General features: G+C 54.5%; 2 protein-coding genes and 1 long non-coding RNA gene across 8 annotated transcripts in view; 2 read left to right on the top strand and 1 right to left on the bottom strand.

The window, feature by feature from the left end:
• The window catches only part of LOC116779902 (ribosome-binding protein 1-like), a 552,013-nt gene that overhangs the window by 105,061 nt on the left and 429,565 nt on the right, over positions 1–17,387 (top strand). The gene's annotated exons all lie outside the window — the stretch shown is intronic.
• Positions 1,664–5,599, bottom strand: LOC116779897 (trypsin-like). Its single transcript, XM_032674394.1, has 5 exons — positions 5,557–5,599; positions 4,462–4,612; positions 3,534–3,829; positions 3,148–3,284; positions 1,664–2,178 (listed from the first exon to the last, which is right to left on the bottom strand). Exons 1-5 carry the CDS (start codon positions 5,597–5,599, stop codon positions 2,017–2,019), a joined length of 789 nt encoding a protein of 262 aa, XP_032530285.1. The 3' UTR covers positions 1,664–2,016.
• Positions 12,728–14,950, top strand: LOC116779914. The gene is made up of 3 exons (XR_004354250.1): positions 12,728–12,767; positions 13,430–13,643; positions 14,819–14,950. It is a non-coding gene; the product is annotated as an uncharacterized LOC116779914 (long non-coding RNA).

Genomic DNA, 17,387 nt, shown 5'->3' with positions numbered 1-17,387 from the left:
GGGCAGTACCGGCAGTCCAGGGGTCCCGGGGTCTGGGGGTGATCGGGGGGGCAGTACCGGGGTGTGGGGGTGATCAGGGGGGCAGTACCGGGGTCTGGGGGTGATCGGAGGGGGGCAGTACTGGGGGTCCGGGCAGTACTGGGAGTCTGGGGGTGATCCGGGGGTCCGGGCGGTACCAGGGCGTGGGGGTGCTCCCAGGGGCGGTACCGGCAGTCTGGGGAGGATCAGGGGTCTGGGGGCGATCCCTCCCAAAATCCAGTACGGATGAAGATTCCTCCCAGCCCAAAGGTGCCCGCCCAGAAAGCTCTCGCTGTCCGGGCTAGGGGTTAGGGTTAGGGGAACCCCAAAATCCACCCCGGCACCCCCAAAATCCACCTCGCGACCCCAAAATTCCCCAAAGCAGCCCTAAAATCCACCCCGGGACCCCCCAAATCCCCCCACACCGCCTCAAAATCTACTTCAGGAGCCCCAAAATCTGCCCCGCGAGCCCCAAAATCCACACCGGGACCCTCAAAATCCCCCAAAACCTCCCCAAAATCGACCCCGGGACCCCCAAAATCCCCCAAAACCGCCTCAAAATCCACCCCGGGACCACCAAAATCCACCTCTGGACCCCCCAAATCCTCCAAAGTCTACCCCGGGACCTCCAAAATCCACCCTGGAAGCCCCCAAAACCGCCCCAAAATCCACCAAAATCGCCCCTAAATCCACCCAGGACTCCCAAAATCCACCCCGGGACCATCAAAATAAACCCCGGGACCCCCAAAATCCCCCAAAACCACCCCAAAATCCACCCCGGGACCCTCAAAATCATTCAAAATCCCCCCAAAATCCACTTCGAGACCCCCAGAATCCCCCCAAACCACCCCAAAACCGCCCCAAAATTTCCCAAAAATCCCACAAAACCACCCCAAAATCCACTACGGGACCCCCAAAATAAACCCCAGGACCCCTAAAATCCCCCCAAATCCTCCCAAAATCCACTCTGAGACCCCCAAAATCCCCCCAAACCACCCCAAAATCCACCCCCGAAGCCCCAAAATCCCCCAAAACTGCCCCAAAATCCACCCTGGGACCCACAAAATCCCCCAAAACTGCCCCAAAATCCACCCAGGACCCTCAAAATCCACCCCGGGACCCCCAAAATAAACCCCGGGACCCTCAAAATTCCCTCAAGTCGCCCCAAAATCCTCCCCGGGAGCCCCAAAATCCCCCCAAACCGCCCCAAAATCCACCCCGGGACCCCCGAAATCCATCCCAAAACCGTCCCAAAATCAAGCCCGGGATCCCCAAAATTTTTTCCCCATTTCTCCCCCTTTTCCCCCCGATTCTGCCCCTCTTCCCCCATTTTTTCCCCCCATTTTCACCCCCCGGGAGTCTCAAAAACCAGCCCAGCGATGCCAAAGGGGCTTTATTGGGGGGTCAGGGGGGGTTTTGGGGGGGTCAGGGGGTCACAGGGGGGTCAGAGGGTCACAGGGGTTTTTTGGGGGGGTGAGGGGGTCACTTTGGGGTCCCAGGGGGATTTGGGGAGGTCAAGGGGTCACAGAGGGGTCGGGGGGTCCCAGGGTGGGTTTGGGGAGTCAGGAGGTTTTTTGGGGGTCAGGGGGTCACTGGGGTGATTTGATGGGGTCGGGGGGTCCCAGGGTGGGTTTGGGGCGTGTTGGGGTACTTTTTGGGGGGGGTCAGGAGGTCTCGGAGATCCCCTGGGGGGGTCTCTGCCCCCTCCCGATCCCCCCGGGTCCAGCCCAGGTCCTGGTTGGTCTCAGGAGGTCCTGGCTGATCCCAGAATGGTCAGGGGGTCCCAGGGTGGGGTCAGAGGGGTCAGAGGGTCCCAGATTTTTTTCGGGGGGGGTCAGGGGGTCTCGGAGGTCCCCTGGGGGGTTTCTGTCCCCCCCCCCCGATGCCTCCCCTGGTCCAGCCCAGGTCCTGGTTGGTCTCAGAAGGTCCTGGTTGGTCTCAGGAGGGTCGGGGGGTCCCAGGGTGGGTTTGGGGGGGGTCAGGGTTTTTTTGGGGGGGTCAGGGGGTCTCTGCCCCCCCGATGACCCCCAGGATCCACTGGAGGTGCCACTGGACGCTGGCGTAGACCCCCGGGCGCCCCGGCTGCCCACAGGGGTGTTCCCCCCAGGACACGATGCCCTGGAGGAGCCCCTGGCACACGAGGGGACCCCCGGAGTCACCCTGGGGGGACAAAGGGTGGCACTGAGGACACGGGGGTGGCACTGGGGACACAAAGGGTGGCATTGGGGACACTCAGAGTCACCCTGGGGACGAGAGGGGACACAAAGGGTGGCACCAGGGACACCCACAAGGTGGGAGAGGGGACAAGGGGGGACATGGGAGGGGACACAGGGGACAAGGGGGTGGGACACAGGAGAAGGACACAGGGACATGATGGTGGCACCTGGGGACAAGGAGGGTGGGACTTGGGGACAAGGGATGGGACTTGGGGACCAAGTGGTGTCACCTGGGAACATGATGGTGGCACCTGGGACAAGGGGAGGGGACACAGGAGAAGGACACAGGGACATGATGGTGACACCTGGGATTGGGACAGGGGATGGGACTTGGAGACAGGGTGGTGGCACCAGGGGATGAGGTGGTGTCACCTGGGGACAGGGTGGGGACACCTGGGGACAAGGGGGTGGGACTTGGGGACCAAGTGGTGTCACCTGGGGACAAGTGGGTGGCACTTGGGGACAAGGGGATGGGAGAAGGACACGGGGACATGATGGTGGCACTTGGGGACAAGTGGTTGGGACTTGGGGACAAGGGGGTGGCACCTGGGGACCAGGTGGGGACACCTGGGGACAGGGGGATGGGACAAGGGGACAAGTGGGTGGGACTTGGTGACAAGGTGGTATCACCTGGGGACGTGGGAGTGGGACACTGGGACAGGGTGGGGACACCTGGGGACAGAGTGGGGACACCTGGGGACAAGGTGGGGACACTTGAGGCTAGGGTGGGGACACCTGGGAACACGATGGTGGCACCTGGGGCCAAGGTGGGGACACCTGGGGACAGGGTGTTGTCACCTGGGTACAGGGTGTTGTCACCTGGGGACAGAGTGGGGACACCTGGGGACAGGGTGGGGACACCTGGGGACAAGGTGGTGTCACCTGGGGCCGGGGTGGTGTCCCCTGGCCGTACCTGGCAGGAGTCCTTGCCGCCCTCGGGGACGCCGGCACAGAGCATGTCCTCGGTCACCTGCGGCCCGTAGGACACCTGGCACTCGGTGTCACCCAGCACGGCCACAGTGACACACTGAGGGACGTCCGGGTACGAGTCTGTGGGGACACGGCCAGGGTGACACACCTGGGACACACCTGGGACACACCTGGGGACACACCTGGGGACAGATGGGACACACCTGGGACAGGGACACCCCCCACCTGGGGACCCCTGGAACCCTGAGCTGATGCCACCAACCCTCCCAGTTCATCCCAGTCCATCCCAGTCCCTCCTTTACTGGTCTCCCAGTTTGTCCCAGTCCATCCCAGTCCTCCCAGTCCCCTCCAGTCCCCCCAGTCTCTCACCCAGCTCCCCCCCCGTGCTCCCCCAGCCCATGGCCGTGCAGTTCTCTCCGGGGTCTGGAGGGTCCTCGGGGAGGGGGAGGGGCTGCACCAGGGGGGTCCAGGTGAAGGGGGGCTCCACCCGCAGGAGCAGCAGGTCGTGGGATCGGTTCTGGAATCCGGGATCTCCGTCCCTCTGGAATCCGGGATCTCCTCCCCCCTGGAATTCCGGGTGCGGCACCAGCTCCGCCACCGCCGCGAACTGTTCGTGCCCCGAGGGCTGCGAGAGGCTGTGCCCCCCCGCCTGCACCTGCAGGGGGCTGAGGGGGGCACCGGTGAGATCCCCCAGTATGCACCAGTACGCACCAGTAACTCCCCAGTGCTCCCAGTACGCACCAGTAACCACCAGTATCCCCCCAATATCCCCCAGTGCTCCCCAGTAGTTCCCAGTTCCCTTCCAGTGCCCCCCAGTAGTTCCCAGTGCCCCCAGTAGCTCCCAGCATCCCCCAGTAACCCCCTAGTGCTCCCAGTACCCCCCCCCAGTGGCCCACAGTAGCTCCCAGTGCCCCCCGGTAGCTGCCAGTGCTCCCAGTAACCCCCCCAGTACCCTCCCAGTGCTTCCAGTACTCTCCAGTGCCCCCCCGTGCCCCCCAGTAACCTCCCAGTGCTCCCCAGTAGCTCCCAGTGCCATCGGGCACCACGGCCCCCCCAGGCTGTGCCCCCCCGCAGGGCGCTGAGGGGGGCACCGGTGAGACCCCCCCCAGTATGCACCAGTAACCACCAGTATGCACCAGTGTACATCAGTAACCACAAGTAACCCCCAGTGCTCCCAGTAGCTCCCAGGGTCCCCCAGCAGCTCCCAGAGCCTCCCAGCAACAACCAGTGCCCCCCAATCCCCTCCCAGTCCCTCCCAGTGCCCCCCAATCCCCTCCCAATCCCCTCCCAGTCCCACCTGGTGGCGCAGTGGGCCGCGCTCAGCACCCACTGGGGGGTCAGCAGGACCCCCCCGCACACGAACTGGTCGAACTGGAAAAGCGCCACCAGGGCCGGGTGCGACCCCCGGGGACACTCCGAGCCCCCCACGATGCGACGGGACCCCCGCGCTGGGGGACGAGGGGGGGTCACGACCCCCGAACCCCCCCCGGGGCCCCCGAAATACCCCCAAATCCCCCCCGGGACCGCCGAAATACCCCCAAATACCCCTAAAACCTACCCGGGACCCCCAAAATATCCCCAAATTTCCCCCAACTCCACCCGGGACCCCTAAATCCTCCCCAAATCCCTCCTCAAATTCTTCCCGAAGACCCCCAAATTCCCCAAATCTTTCTCAAACCCCCAAAATCTCCCCGACCCCCCCCAATTCTCCTCTAAACCCCCCAAACCCACCAAACCCCCCAAAAATTCCCAAAACCCCTCAAATTCCCAAAATCTTTCCCAGACCCCCCAAAATCTCCCCCCAAATCCCCCCAAACCCCCCAACCCCCCCCCAATCTTCCCAAAATCCCCCAAAATCTCCCCCCAACCCCCCCAATTCTCCTCTAAGTCCCCCCCCAACCCCCCAAATCTTCCTCAAAACCCCCCAAATCTCTGCCCAAACCCACCCAATCCTCCCAAAATCCCCCCAAATCCCCCAAAATCTCCCCCCAACCCTCCCAATTCTTCTCTAAGACCGCCCAAACTCCCCAAATCCCCCCAAATCTTCCTCAAAACCCCCCAAATCTCCACTCAAATCCCCCAAATCTTCCCAAAAACCCCCAAATTCCTCAAAACCTTCCCCCCCCCAAATCCCCCAAAATCTCCCCCCAAAACCCCCAAATTCCCCAAATCTTTCCCAACCCCCCCAAAATCTCCCCCCAGATCCCCCCAATTCTCCTCTAAATCCCCTCAAATCCCCCCCAGATCCCCCCAATTCTCCTCTAAATCCCCCCAAATCCCCCCCAAATACCCCTAAACTCCCCAAATCCCCCCCAGAATCCCCCCCAAATCCCCTCCCGACCCCTTCCCCTCCCCCTCCCCCTCCCCAAATTTGGGGCCCCTCCCCCCTCACCGGGGGTCGCGCCGAGGAGGAGGAGGAAAAGGAGGATCCCCATGGGGGGGATTTGGGGGCGATTTGGGGGACCTGGGGGGGGGTCTCCTCCCTTATCAAATGGCCCCGCGTTAATAATTAACGGCCGATCGATAATTAGCGCCGATTAATTGAGCGGTCACGCCCCCCAATTTGGGGGGCAGGTGGCGCCTTCCCACCCCTCCCCCACCCCGCGGGGGGCGGGGTTTGGGGGGGTCTGAGGGGATTTTGGGGAAGATTTAGGGGGGTTGGAGGGTTTGGGGAAGATTTCTGGGGGGAATGGAGGGTTTGAGGAAGATTTTAGGGGGGTTGGGGGAGATTTTGGGGGGATTTTGGGGAAGATTTTGGGGGGATTTTGGGGAGATTTTGGGGGAATTTGAGGGGAGATTTTGGGAGATTTTGGGGGGATTTTGTGGATTTGGAGAAGATTTGGGGGGGTGGAGGGTTTGGGGAAGATTTTGGGGGAATTTGGGGGATTTGGGGGAGATTTTGGGGGGGTTGGGGGATTTGGGGAGGTTTCTGGGGAATTTGGGGGGATTGGGGAGGATTTGGGGGATATTTTGGGGGGAATTTGGGGAAGATTTGGGGGATTTGGGGAGATTTTGGGGGGATTTGGGGTTTGGGGAGAAATTTTGGAGGGGTTGGGGAGAAATTTTGGAGGGGTTGGGGAGAAATTTTGGGGATTTTGGGGGTTTGGGTGCAGATTTGTGGAGATTTTGGGGAATCTGGGGTTTTGGGGGAAGATTTTGGGGGGAGAATTTGGGGCATCTGAGGGGATTTTTAGGGAAAATTGAGGGGTCATGGGGATATTTTGGGGGATTTGTGGGCAGATTTGGAGGAATTTGGGGGCAGATTGGAGGGATTTTGGGGGATTTAGGGGAAGATTTGGGGGATTTGGGGGGAATTTGGAGAATTTGGGGGGTTTGGGGGATTTGGGGAGAGAATTTGGTGTGTCTGAGGGGATTTTGGGGGAGAAATTGGGGGTTTTGGAGGAGATTTTGGATGTTTTGGGGAAGATTGGGGGGGATTTGGGGGGATTGGGGGACATTTTGGGGAAGATTTTTGGGGGATTTGGGGAAGATTTTGGGGAATTTGGGAGTTTTGGGGAAGATTCGGGGGGATTTGAGGGGGTTCTGGGGAATTTGGGGGTTTTGGGGAAGAATTTGGGGGGCTTGGGGGATTTGGGATATTTTGGGGGGGATTTGGGATATTTTGGGGGGATTTTGGGAGACTTAGGGGTGTTTGGGGGGATTTGGGGTGGTTTTGGGGGGGACTTGGGGATATTTTTAGGGGTTTAGGGAGGATTTAGAGTGTATTTGGGGGGTTTGGGAGGGTCTGGGGTGGATTTGGGGGGAGAATTTGGGGGGATTTGGGGGGATTTGGGGAAGATTTTGGGGGATTTGGGGGAAGATTTGGGGGGATATGGGGGTTTGGGGGAAGATTTTGGGGAGAATCTGGGGGTCTGAGGGGATTTTAGGAGGAAAATTGGGGGTTTAGGGGAGATTTGGGGGAAGATTTTGGGGAATTATTAAGGGGAGTTTGGGGATTCGGGGGAAGATTTTGGGGGATTTGGGGGGAGAATTTGGGGGATCTGAGGGGATTTTTGGGGAAAATCAGGGGGTTTTGGGGAGATTTTTTGAGATTTGTGGGGAGATTTTGGGGAATTTGGGGGCAGATTTGGGGGGATTTGGGGGCATTTGAGGGGAATTTGGAGAATTTGGGGACTTTGGGGAAGATTTGAGGGGATTTGGGTGGTTTGGAGGAGATTTTGGGGGTAATTTGGGGGATTTGGGGAAATTTTGTGGGGATTCGGGGATTTGGGGAAGATTTGGGGGATATGGGGCTTTAGGGGAAGATTTTGGGGGGTTGGGAGGGAATTTGGGGGGTCTGAGGGTATTTTTGGGGAAAATCAGGGGGTTTAGGGAAGATCTGGGGGAAGATTTTGGGGAATTAGGGGGAATTTGGAGGAGTTTGGGGATTTGGGGTGACGGGAAAAAGGGAAACCCACTGTCCCCATCTCTGAAAGGGGTAGAAAGGAGGGCCCTGGGAACTGCCAACCTGTCAGCCTCCCCTCTGTGCCTGGGAAGGTGATGGAAAAGATCCTTCTAGAAGCTCTGTCAAGGCACATGGATGACGGGGAGGTGATTCCAAGCACCAGCACAGCTTCCCCAAGGGCAAGTCCTGCTTGACCGACCTGGTGGCCTTCTAAGAAGGAGTGACAGCATCAGTGGACAAGGGCTACCCATGTCATTTCCCTGTCATTCTGGAAAGCCTTTGACACAGTCCCCCACAACATCCTTCTCTGCAAAGTGGAGAGAGATGGATTCGATGCGTGGACTGTTAGACAGATAAGAAATTGGGTGAACAGTCCCATGCAGAGGTGGTGATCAATGGCTCAGAGTCTTGAGGGCCATCAGTGCCAAGTGGTGTCCCTCAGGGATCTGGATTGGGCCCAGTGTTCTTTAATCTCTTCACTAATGATCCAGAGGAAGGGATGGAGTGCGCCCTCAGCAAATTTGCAGCTGACCCTGAGCTGAGGGGTGTGGTTGACACAGCTGATGCCATCCAGAGGGCCCTGGACAAGCTGGAGAAGTGGGCCCATGGCAATCTGCTGATGGTTTACCAAGAGCCAGAGCAAGATGCTGGCCGTGGCTCAGGGTAGCCCCTGTATCAGTGCAGGCTGGGGGATGAAGAGGGGCAGAGCAGCCCTGCCGAGAAGCACTTGGGCTGGAGGAGAGGCCGGACATGAGCCGGCGATGTGCGTTCGCAGCCCAGAAAGCCAATTGTGTCCTGGGCTGCGTGCAAGGCAGCGTGGCCAGCGGGTGGAGGGAGGGCATTCTGCCTCTCTGCTCTGCCCTTGGGAGAGCCCAGCTGGAGTGCTGCCTCCAGCTCTGGGCTCCTCAGCACAGCAAGGACCTCCAGCTGTTGGACTGAGTCCAGAGGAGGCCACGAAGGTGCTCAGAAAGATGGAGCACCTCTGCTAGGAGGAAAGGCTGGTGCCACGGCCCTAGGGTAAAAGGGATAGGGACGCGGCACTACACAAAAGAGTTCGGATGCAGTGGAAAGTCAGGGTGCAATGCCACTTTATTAGGAGAAAACAGGGACTTATATAGGGTATGGGCAAGGGGAGGTTCTATAACCGGGGTGGAGCATGGGATTGACAACCCAGGGTGAAACAGGATTGGGAGACAGGGAAAAGGTGGGTGTAACTTAGGGGTATCCAAGGGAAGGGACCAATGAGAGCTCACTCTGCACTGCGGCAACCCTCAGCCAATCAGTGAGAGATGAGCGGGAAAGCCAGGGGAGAACAAGGGGGTAAACAACTTTTGGCGGAAAAAATGTGAGGGCAAGTCTGAACAAGCCCTGCACAATACAAACCATAGGGGAATAACATGGGGGTACATTGAACTTGGTATAAAACTGGTATTAAACTAGGGAACAACAGGTCAGTCCATGAAGTAACAGTACTTTCAGGCCCCATAAACATCTCTCCAGGTCTGAAATCGTTCCCAGTCCAATTTTCTGTCCTCCTCAGGCTGGGACAATTGCAACACTTCAGCCTGGAAAAGAGAAGGCCTTGGGGGTACCTAATGGTGGCCTTTCGGGGTATGAAGGGAGCCCACAAGAAGGATGAAGAGAGTGCATTTAAAAGAGCCTGTAGGAAGAGGACAAGGGGGAATGGCTTCAAAGAGAAAGAGAGTAGGTTTAGATTTGATCCTCAGAAGAACTTGGTTCCTGGGAGGGTGGTGAGGAACTGCAACAGGTTGCCCAGAGAAGCTGTGGATGCCCCATGGCTGGAAGTGTTCAAGGCCAGGTTGGATGGGGTTCTGAACAACCTGGTCTGGTGGAAGGTGTCCCTGCCCACAGCAGGAGGCTTGGAACTGGATGATCTTTAAGGTCCCTGCCAAGCCAAGCCATTCTAGGCTTGGATGCTGTCTGTGCTGTTTCTGTGAGACTGTGGGGAAAAGACTAGTTCTTCCTGTGTTTCATGGTTTTCTTAACTAATTTGCTGTGCAGGTTGGAAAAGCTTCTGAGGATAGATAGGAGGAAAGTCAGGGTTAATGAAGAGAAAGAAAGACAGTCCCAGCTGGAAGAAATGAAGAGCAGTGTCCTAGTTAGAACAGCTGGGACCGATTCATCACTGGATGGGTGTAGCCCAAAACTGTGTATTCTATAGCCCTCCATGCCATTTCCCAGAAACTGTTGTCAGTAGAGGCCTGCGAGGTGGGGGGATGTTCCTGTCCTCATGCCCTTTTATGGAATTCCCCACTCTGAGGGAAGGACTGAGCATCCTTTTATGGAATTCCCCGCTCTGGGAGAGGGACTGAACATTCCTGCCTGAGTTGGAGAATATATAAACCTGGAGTTTGGGAACCTTACCACTACTCATGGGATCCAGAGGAGGACTGCAGCTCACCACTCTCAGCCAGGCTGAGGCCACCACCCTCGACTGGACTGCAATCACCACTTTTGGCCGGACTGCAGCAGTTCTCCCACCAACAGGTTTTTTCCCCTCTCCCTTTACTTTGGACTCAAGGGGGGGCCCAGGGAGCACTACTTTGTTTGTGCCCCCGGGTGCTGGGTTGTACATTTGGGCTTTGTGGGTTAGGGCCGGTCGCTTGTCTGTGTGGTCGTACTTATTGTATTATTTCATTAAATTGTTATTCTGACTTGTAATCTCTCTTTTGAGTTGGGTTGGTTTCCCCTGCTGGTTAACTTTTAAACCAGCACAAGCAGATATTCTGAAAAGGTCAAGGAAGTTGATAGATTACGAACAGAGGTGAGCTGCACTCTGGGTGGGGCTTTTTGGTTGTGGTGTTACTTCTTTTGAAACCTGGGAGATGCTTTCCCTCTATTTCTTGTCACGTTAATGATTCTTTTATTTCCCTGGCTGCATTTTGGATGTGATGGGCTTTTCTTATTGCTCCTTCTGCTGTTCCAGTGGTAGATGAACTAATCTGGAGGTAGTTCTCATTCTGGGGAAAGATGGAAATGTTAAGGGCAAAGCAGTAGGTGTAAGGGCTGATGGAGGCCAGGCTGTCCTGCAGAGGAAGGGCAAACCAGGAGTGGCAGCCAGCCTGGCAGGGTGCGTGAGCTGAGGGGCCAGGGAGCCGTCCCACAGGCCCTGAGCAGGAAGAGCAGAACAGGTGCCCTGACAGTGAGCGGGGTCAGCCAAGAGTGCAGATCCCCCGGCTGGGCCTGAGGGATGGGCAGGTCTGCCGTCCTGGCAGGACATCACGTGCATGGGCTGAGAGCAGTGGGGCCCAGCTCAGGCCTGGCTGCAGCTGGAGGGAGGCTGTGACAGCGTCCTCTGGGTGTGACAGATGAATTGCTGCCCTGGGAGAGAGGGGAGGAACAGCGCTGTCACTGGCAGGGCACGAACAACCCCCGAACCCTCTCTCAGGCACAAGCTGAGCAGGAGGCACTTGAGGTTTTGCTTTTCTCCACAGTGTTGTTGCTGCCTAGGGCACAATGAGGACAGGGGCCTCCCAGGGGAAAATCTGTCCCTTATTGCTCACGGGGAGCTGTTTCAGCCCATCTTGTGGAAGGGAGCCAGAAGGACTGTTCCCAGCAGTGCTTTAGAGGCTGCTCTGCCTCTGCAGCAGTGGCACAGAACCTCTCATCCCCTCTCCGCTCGTCACTCGGATCCGTTGCTGAAGCGGTGTCTGTCAGAGTCACGCTTGGGTTTGAAGGTATCCCTGTAGAATGGCTTCCTGCCTTTGCAGTCATTCCTTTGGAGTCCAGAAGCTTGGAGCATTTTTGCATGAGGAACTCCAAAAGGCTGGGAAACTGAGGAATCCTGTGACAAATGATGTGAAAGCTGTTCTTGCTGGAAAAGAAGAGCCTGGTTGCACTTTGTTTCTAGTCCTGAGCCAGCAGATGATGAATATAGTCTTCCTGGGCACCCCCTTTTGAGTTTTTCCCAGAATTCACTGCCTTTCCATCCCGCTGGGTTCCTTTTTTTTTCTTTCTGTCTGCAGGTTGCTGAACTTTTCCAGCAACTGGACAGGGAATGTAAACAGTGCACACAGCTGAAAGCCAAAAATCAGACTTTGCAAGAAGAGCTGTCTACCCTACGTGGGAAGTGCGAGAACATGGCGATGGACAAATGCCAGCTGCAAGAAGAGCTGGCAAAACTGCAGCATCACTTGGAGACCAATGTGGTGGATCGCAACCAACTAGAACAACGGAAAAGAGAGGTGGAAGAATGAGCTGACCAGGAAATAAGTCCAAAGCTAGAAGACGTCAGCCTCCCTTTGCAAGTAAGTGAATTTCTCCCCAGTGTCCACAGGCGCTACATAAACTTCTCTTGTGGTCATGGTTTTTGGTCTTTTTCTTTTGCTCCTGTATTCTGTGGGTTAGCTTCTCTCTTTGCTGAAGGCAGTGGCAGAAGGCAATCTGGTTGGGCAGGAGTGCTGTCATGGGTGTGGAATGTGCCGGCAGGTCCCTGAATCCAATGGCTGCCCTAGGCAGATTCCCACTTTGCAGTGCTTGGGGGGATCTCTGTGCGCTGCTCTGCTTCTTGCTGCTCATCCTTGGATGGGTTTGGCAACTTCCAACTGGCATGGCCACACCTACAGGTGCTGCTTTGTCCTTGCAGGGGGAGAAGGTGCTCAGAAAAGGAGTCCCTTAAATGACAGGGGTGGGGGTGAGGAGGTGGAGGTGGGGGATGCTCTTCTTGTCTTTGAAGAACCATTTTCCATGTGCCCTGTCCTACAGACACAGGGTCTCTTCATTAGTAGCTTTGAAGAAGAGTGTTAATTTGGGCTTCTTTCCCAATGCAAAGAATTCTTTGCCCTGGTAGCTCCTGGGTTCTGCCTTGATTGCTGCTGGGAGTGAGGAGGCAAAGCCGCCTCTCTGAGTAAGGCTGGGCCCTTGGAACTGGGTCTGTGCAATTTTGTGCTGGGCAGAGCTCTCTTTTTCTTGTGGTGGTTGAAGGTGCACTGTCTCCTTCAGGCACAGGTAGCCTACCAGGACATGTTAGAAGAAATCAGAAGCAGTCATTTGGACTCACTGAAAAACCAGCTGGAAGACAGAATTAGAGATCTTGAACGTGCACTGGGAAGGAGAAAAAGCAACCAAGCAGAAAGACCTTTTTCAAAAGAATCCACCCAGGCAGAAGTGGACAAGTACAAAGAGCCGTATCTGGTGGAAGCCAAAAGCAGAAAAAGCCTAGCCAAGCAACTGGAAAGGTAAGTCCATGCTTTTTTGGACTGGGAATAACAAACTCCTTTTTCTTCATGCATTTTCCTTCTAAAATCCCTTTTCTACATCTGGCCAGCGTCATGTGGGAAAGCAGAACGTGGCATATTTGTGGGGAAAGTTCCTTAAGACCCTTCCCTTCATCAGACCTGTCTTCCTTTCTCTTTAGAGTTCCAGCAGTGACACCACAGCACCGCCACTATGGCATTACTGGTGTCTTCTCAAGTTGAGGTTGTTTTAGCAGGCAGTCTTTTTGCCAGTCTCTCATCTCCTCATCCCGTGGGTGACAGAAAAGATGAATCTTGTGCCCTTTGCTGTTTGACTAAGGAGAGGCCTCTCGCAGAAGAGAGTTGGATTCTGTGAATCCAAACTAAGATTCTGTTTTGGCAGTGGGTCTGAGGGTTGAGCTTTCCTTGAGAAGGCCAGGTTAGCCCAGAGTTCTTATGGAGGTGCCACTTGCTGCTCCTTGCACTTGGTGTGATTTCTTAGAAACAGGCCCTGTGAACAAGCTCAGATCAAAGGATGTGCTGGTTTTGGATGCTCTTCATGCCCTTGGCTTTTAGAAGTCGAGTAGTAGTCAAGGCCGTGGAGGGTAACTTTGTGAAAGCCTTCCAGCCAAAGATGACTCTGTGTGTGCTTGTGAATGTTTCAGAGTTAATGAGAGACTTGCAGAGGCCAACACCAAGCTCCTTTGGGAGCGCCACAGAAGCAAATCTGCAGTCCCAAGCAGCGCCGTCAGCGGACATCTGACTGCAAGTCCACTTCTGGATTCAACTGGCCTGGGACATCTTGGTATCAGTTTGGGACTGAGCAGAAGCCTGGGTCTCAGAACAGCACCCAGACATCTGTTGTAAAGCTGAAGACAGGTATGTACGAATTTTCCAGAGTGGTCAAAGGCCAAAAACTATGGAAATGGAAGCAATGAGCTGTGGAACTCCATTCTTTGACAAGAGAAACTGTGGGAAAGAGTACTGTGGTGCAGGAACCTCCCACCTAAGTTCTACGCTCTTAACTCTGTCAATGCTACTTCTTAACTGTGTCTTTTCTGTATAATTCTAGGCACGACAGGAACGGGATGCAAAAATGCCTAGAGACCTTCAACGAGGTAATGTGCCATTATGTCAGGAGGATTTTAAAGCAAAAAGGTGACTATTTCTAACTCTGGACAGCTCTCCAGCCATTTTTTTCAAGTTCCTGTGAGAAGTAGGTTTTGGGGGTTTTTCTGCCAGCCTTCCAGTTGAGACTGGAATGTGAAAACTTGCTGCTTCCCAAAACGTTGCGTCCAATGTTATGCAGTTGCCTGAAAAAAACCAAGTGCAATGAAACGCTTGGCTGAAGCTGAAGTTGCCCTTCACTATAGTTGATCTCAAGCACAAACAGCAAAGCAGCTACGAAATCAGATTTTTGGAAGCCTCAAGCATCACTTCCTCTCACATGTACACCCATGGCATTCAGCACTAAACCGTACCATCCCTGTTCTTTGCTGTTAGTTCTTGATTTTTGCTAGGATTCTGTGATTCATGGCTTGTCTTGGTAGCTTAGCTGGTGCAGTCTTTCTTGGAATAAGCAAGAAGATCAGTGACAGAAGATAATCTGTCTTTAGGAAAAGATTATTCAGTCGTTTTTCAGAAAATATCAGTTCAGTGCTTGCCATCCGTAGCATAAAACCTGCTGTAGAATTTGAGGCCAGGTGTCCAAAGAGGCCTGTCCAATTTGGTTTCAGAGCCAACAGGGGGACCACAGACATGGGGTTTTTTCTCAGACAACTGCAACAGAAGTGCGGGGAACAGAACAAAGGTCTCTATGGAACCTTTGTTGATCTCACCAAGGCTTTCCATACTGTGAGCAGAAAAGGTCTGTGGCAGATTTTGGAACGTTTAGGTTGTCCCCCCAAGTTCCTTAAAATGATCATCTCACTCCATGAGGATCAGCATGGCTAAGTCAGATATGGCAATGCACTCTCTGAGCCCTTTCTAATATCCAGTGGTGTGAAACAAGGCAGCGTTCTTGCACCAACCCTATTCACAATCATTTTCAGCAGGATGCTCCAAAGGGCCACGGCAGACCTCGATGAAGAAGGTGGGATCTACATCCCATATCGTACCCATGGAAGCCTTTTCAACCTAAGGCGACTGAAGGCCCACACCAAGACCTTAAACCATCTTGTCCAGGAGCTGCTTTACACTGACGATGCCGCTCTCGTGACTCACACAGAAGCAGCTCTGCAGTGTTTAACATCCTGCTCTGCTGAGGCTGCTGAGCTCTTTGGGCTGGACGTCAGCTTGAAGAAGACACAAGTTCTCTATCAGACTGAGGAGGGGGCCTTTGCCCACGTGGACGATGACTGGAAATACGACACCCCTAGGAAAGAAAGCGTGCAAGCTTTCGCTTGGTAGTTCGATTGGTTTGTCAGCGTGGGTACTCTATTGGCTCCAAGAGATTTTTGTGCAAGCACCTTTTTTTAGGTAGGAATATTTGTTTGTATGTAATTTTGGGATTCGGTCTGGCAGTTGGGAGGCAGGGTTTAAAAGAGGAAACAACAGCCTTTAACCACAGGAAAGAAAGCCTGCAAACTCTGGATTTGTGGTACAATAGGTAGGCAAACCTGGGCAGTCCATGAACACCAAGAGCTTTCTGTGTTGGCACCTTTGTTCTGGGAGGAATCTTCGTCCCTATGCAATTTTGGGAGTCTAGCTGGCAGTTGGGAAGCAGGGTTGAAAACAGGAAACAACAACCTTTATTCCCAGGAAAGAAAACCTGCAAACTTTGGCTTTGTGGTGAACTTGGTGTGTCAGCCTGAGCACTCCATTGGCATCAAGAGCTTACTGTGCTGGTACCTCTGCTGTGGGAGGAATCTTTGTTTGTTTGCAATTTAGGGAGTCGGGCTGGCAGTTAGGAGGTAGGGCTGAAAATGGGAAAAAACAGCCCTTATCCCCAAAATAGAAAGCCTGGAAGTTGTGGCTATGTGGTGCACTTGATGGACCAGCCTGGGTACTCTATTGGCAGTAAGAGCTTTCTCTGCTGGCAACTTTGATGTGGGAGGAATCTTTCTTTGGATGCAATTTTTGGAGTTGGGCTGGCAGTTGGGAGGTAGGGCTGAAAAGAGGAAACATCAGCCCATATGGTCAGGAAAGAAAGCCTGGAGGCTTTTGCTTTTTGGTGCAGTTGGGTTTGTCAGGCTACAGATTCTCAGGTAGCAAGAGCTTTCTGTGCTGGCACCTTTGTTCTGGGAGGAGTCTTCGCCCGTCAGCAATTTTGGGAGTAGGGCTGGCAGTTGGGAGGCAGGGCTGAAAACAGGAAACAACAGCCCCTATCCTCAGGAAAGAAAGCCTGGAAGCTTTGGCTTTGTGGTGCACTTGGTGGGCCAGGCTTGGCACTCTATGGGCAGCAAGAGCTTTCTCTGCTGGCACCTTTGTTCTGGGAGGAATCTTCGTCCATATGCCATTCTGGGATTCGGGCTGGCGGTTGGGAGGCAGGGCTGAAAACAGGAAATAACAGCAATTATCGCCAGGAGAGAAAACCTGGAAGATGTGGTTTTGTTGTGCAGTTGGTTTGTCAGCCTGGGCAGTCCATGGGCAGCAAGAGCTTTCTGTGCTGGCACCTTTGGTCTGGGAGGAATCTTTGTTTGTATGCAATTTTGGGAGTAAGACTGTCAGTTGTGAGGTAGAGCTGAAAACAGGGGAGAACCCTGATTCTAAGTCTGAGGAGAGACAGAAACCAGGAGACTTTGAAGTTAACTGATGTTTCTACAGTCTCCCAGTTTTCCTCACATTAATGAAAATTGGCTCATGAGGATAATGAGGATGCTGCTTCTGCTATGGGGAATTCTAAGCATTCTGGGGTCAGTAAGACAACCTGGTAAGTAACACTTGAGTGAATGGGGGGTTGTCTTGGGGGTTTGTTTCCTTTCTCTTTTCTGTCTCTCGGTTTCTCATTTTGTTTACTCCTTTCTTTGGAATAAATGTTGTTTTGTTCAGCTTTCAACTGTGTACTGGTTTCAGTTTTGGCAATCTCCCTACTACACGCAGACATAACAAACAAATGACAGCATCAGCAGATGCCTTTCCATTCCTCTTTCCCTTCCCATTCCCCATTCCTCTTCCCTTCCCATTCCCACAGCCAACACACTACTCCACTTCTCACTTGAACAAAGCTCTTTTCTCCTTCAAGCCCCTCCAAAGGCGCCAAGGCCACAAAGGAGGCCATACACAAACAGTACTCCTCTTCCCACTTGACAACACCTTCCCCCTCACTCTTCTACAGGGAACACCATGAATCTGCTTGCAGAGGCCTCTCGTTTTCCATCAGAAGCTCAGCACAAGGAGCTAAGGGAGCTCAAGCCTTAGACCACAAGAGCTGACAGCGAGGAAACTTTGGGAGCAAACTAATGCTGCTAACAGAGACCCAGCTGAATCCAGCACATGATCACAGAATCCAAGAGTCCTTCAGCTTGGAAAAGACCTCCAAGCTCATTGAGTCTTGTGCAGCCCCTCCCCCGACCACCTGCAGGGACTGGATGATGCTTTGCACAAGCACCAAAAGGAATACTGTGAAAGCCATGGCCTGCAGGAGGACACAGAGAAGGGCTTGGCTGGGGCTGGGAAGGAGGG

Source organism: Chiroxiphia lanceolata, chromosome 32 (genome assembly GCF_009829145.1).
Source record: "Chiroxiphia lanceolata isolate bChiLan1 chromosome 32, bChiLan1.pri, whole genome shotgun sequence".
Classification (NCBI taxonomy): domain Eukaryota; kingdom Metazoa; phylum Chordata; class Aves; order Passeriformes; family Pipridae; genus Chiroxiphia; species Chiroxiphia lanceolata.
This window is presented reverse-complemented; position numbering and strand designations above follow the sequence as displayed.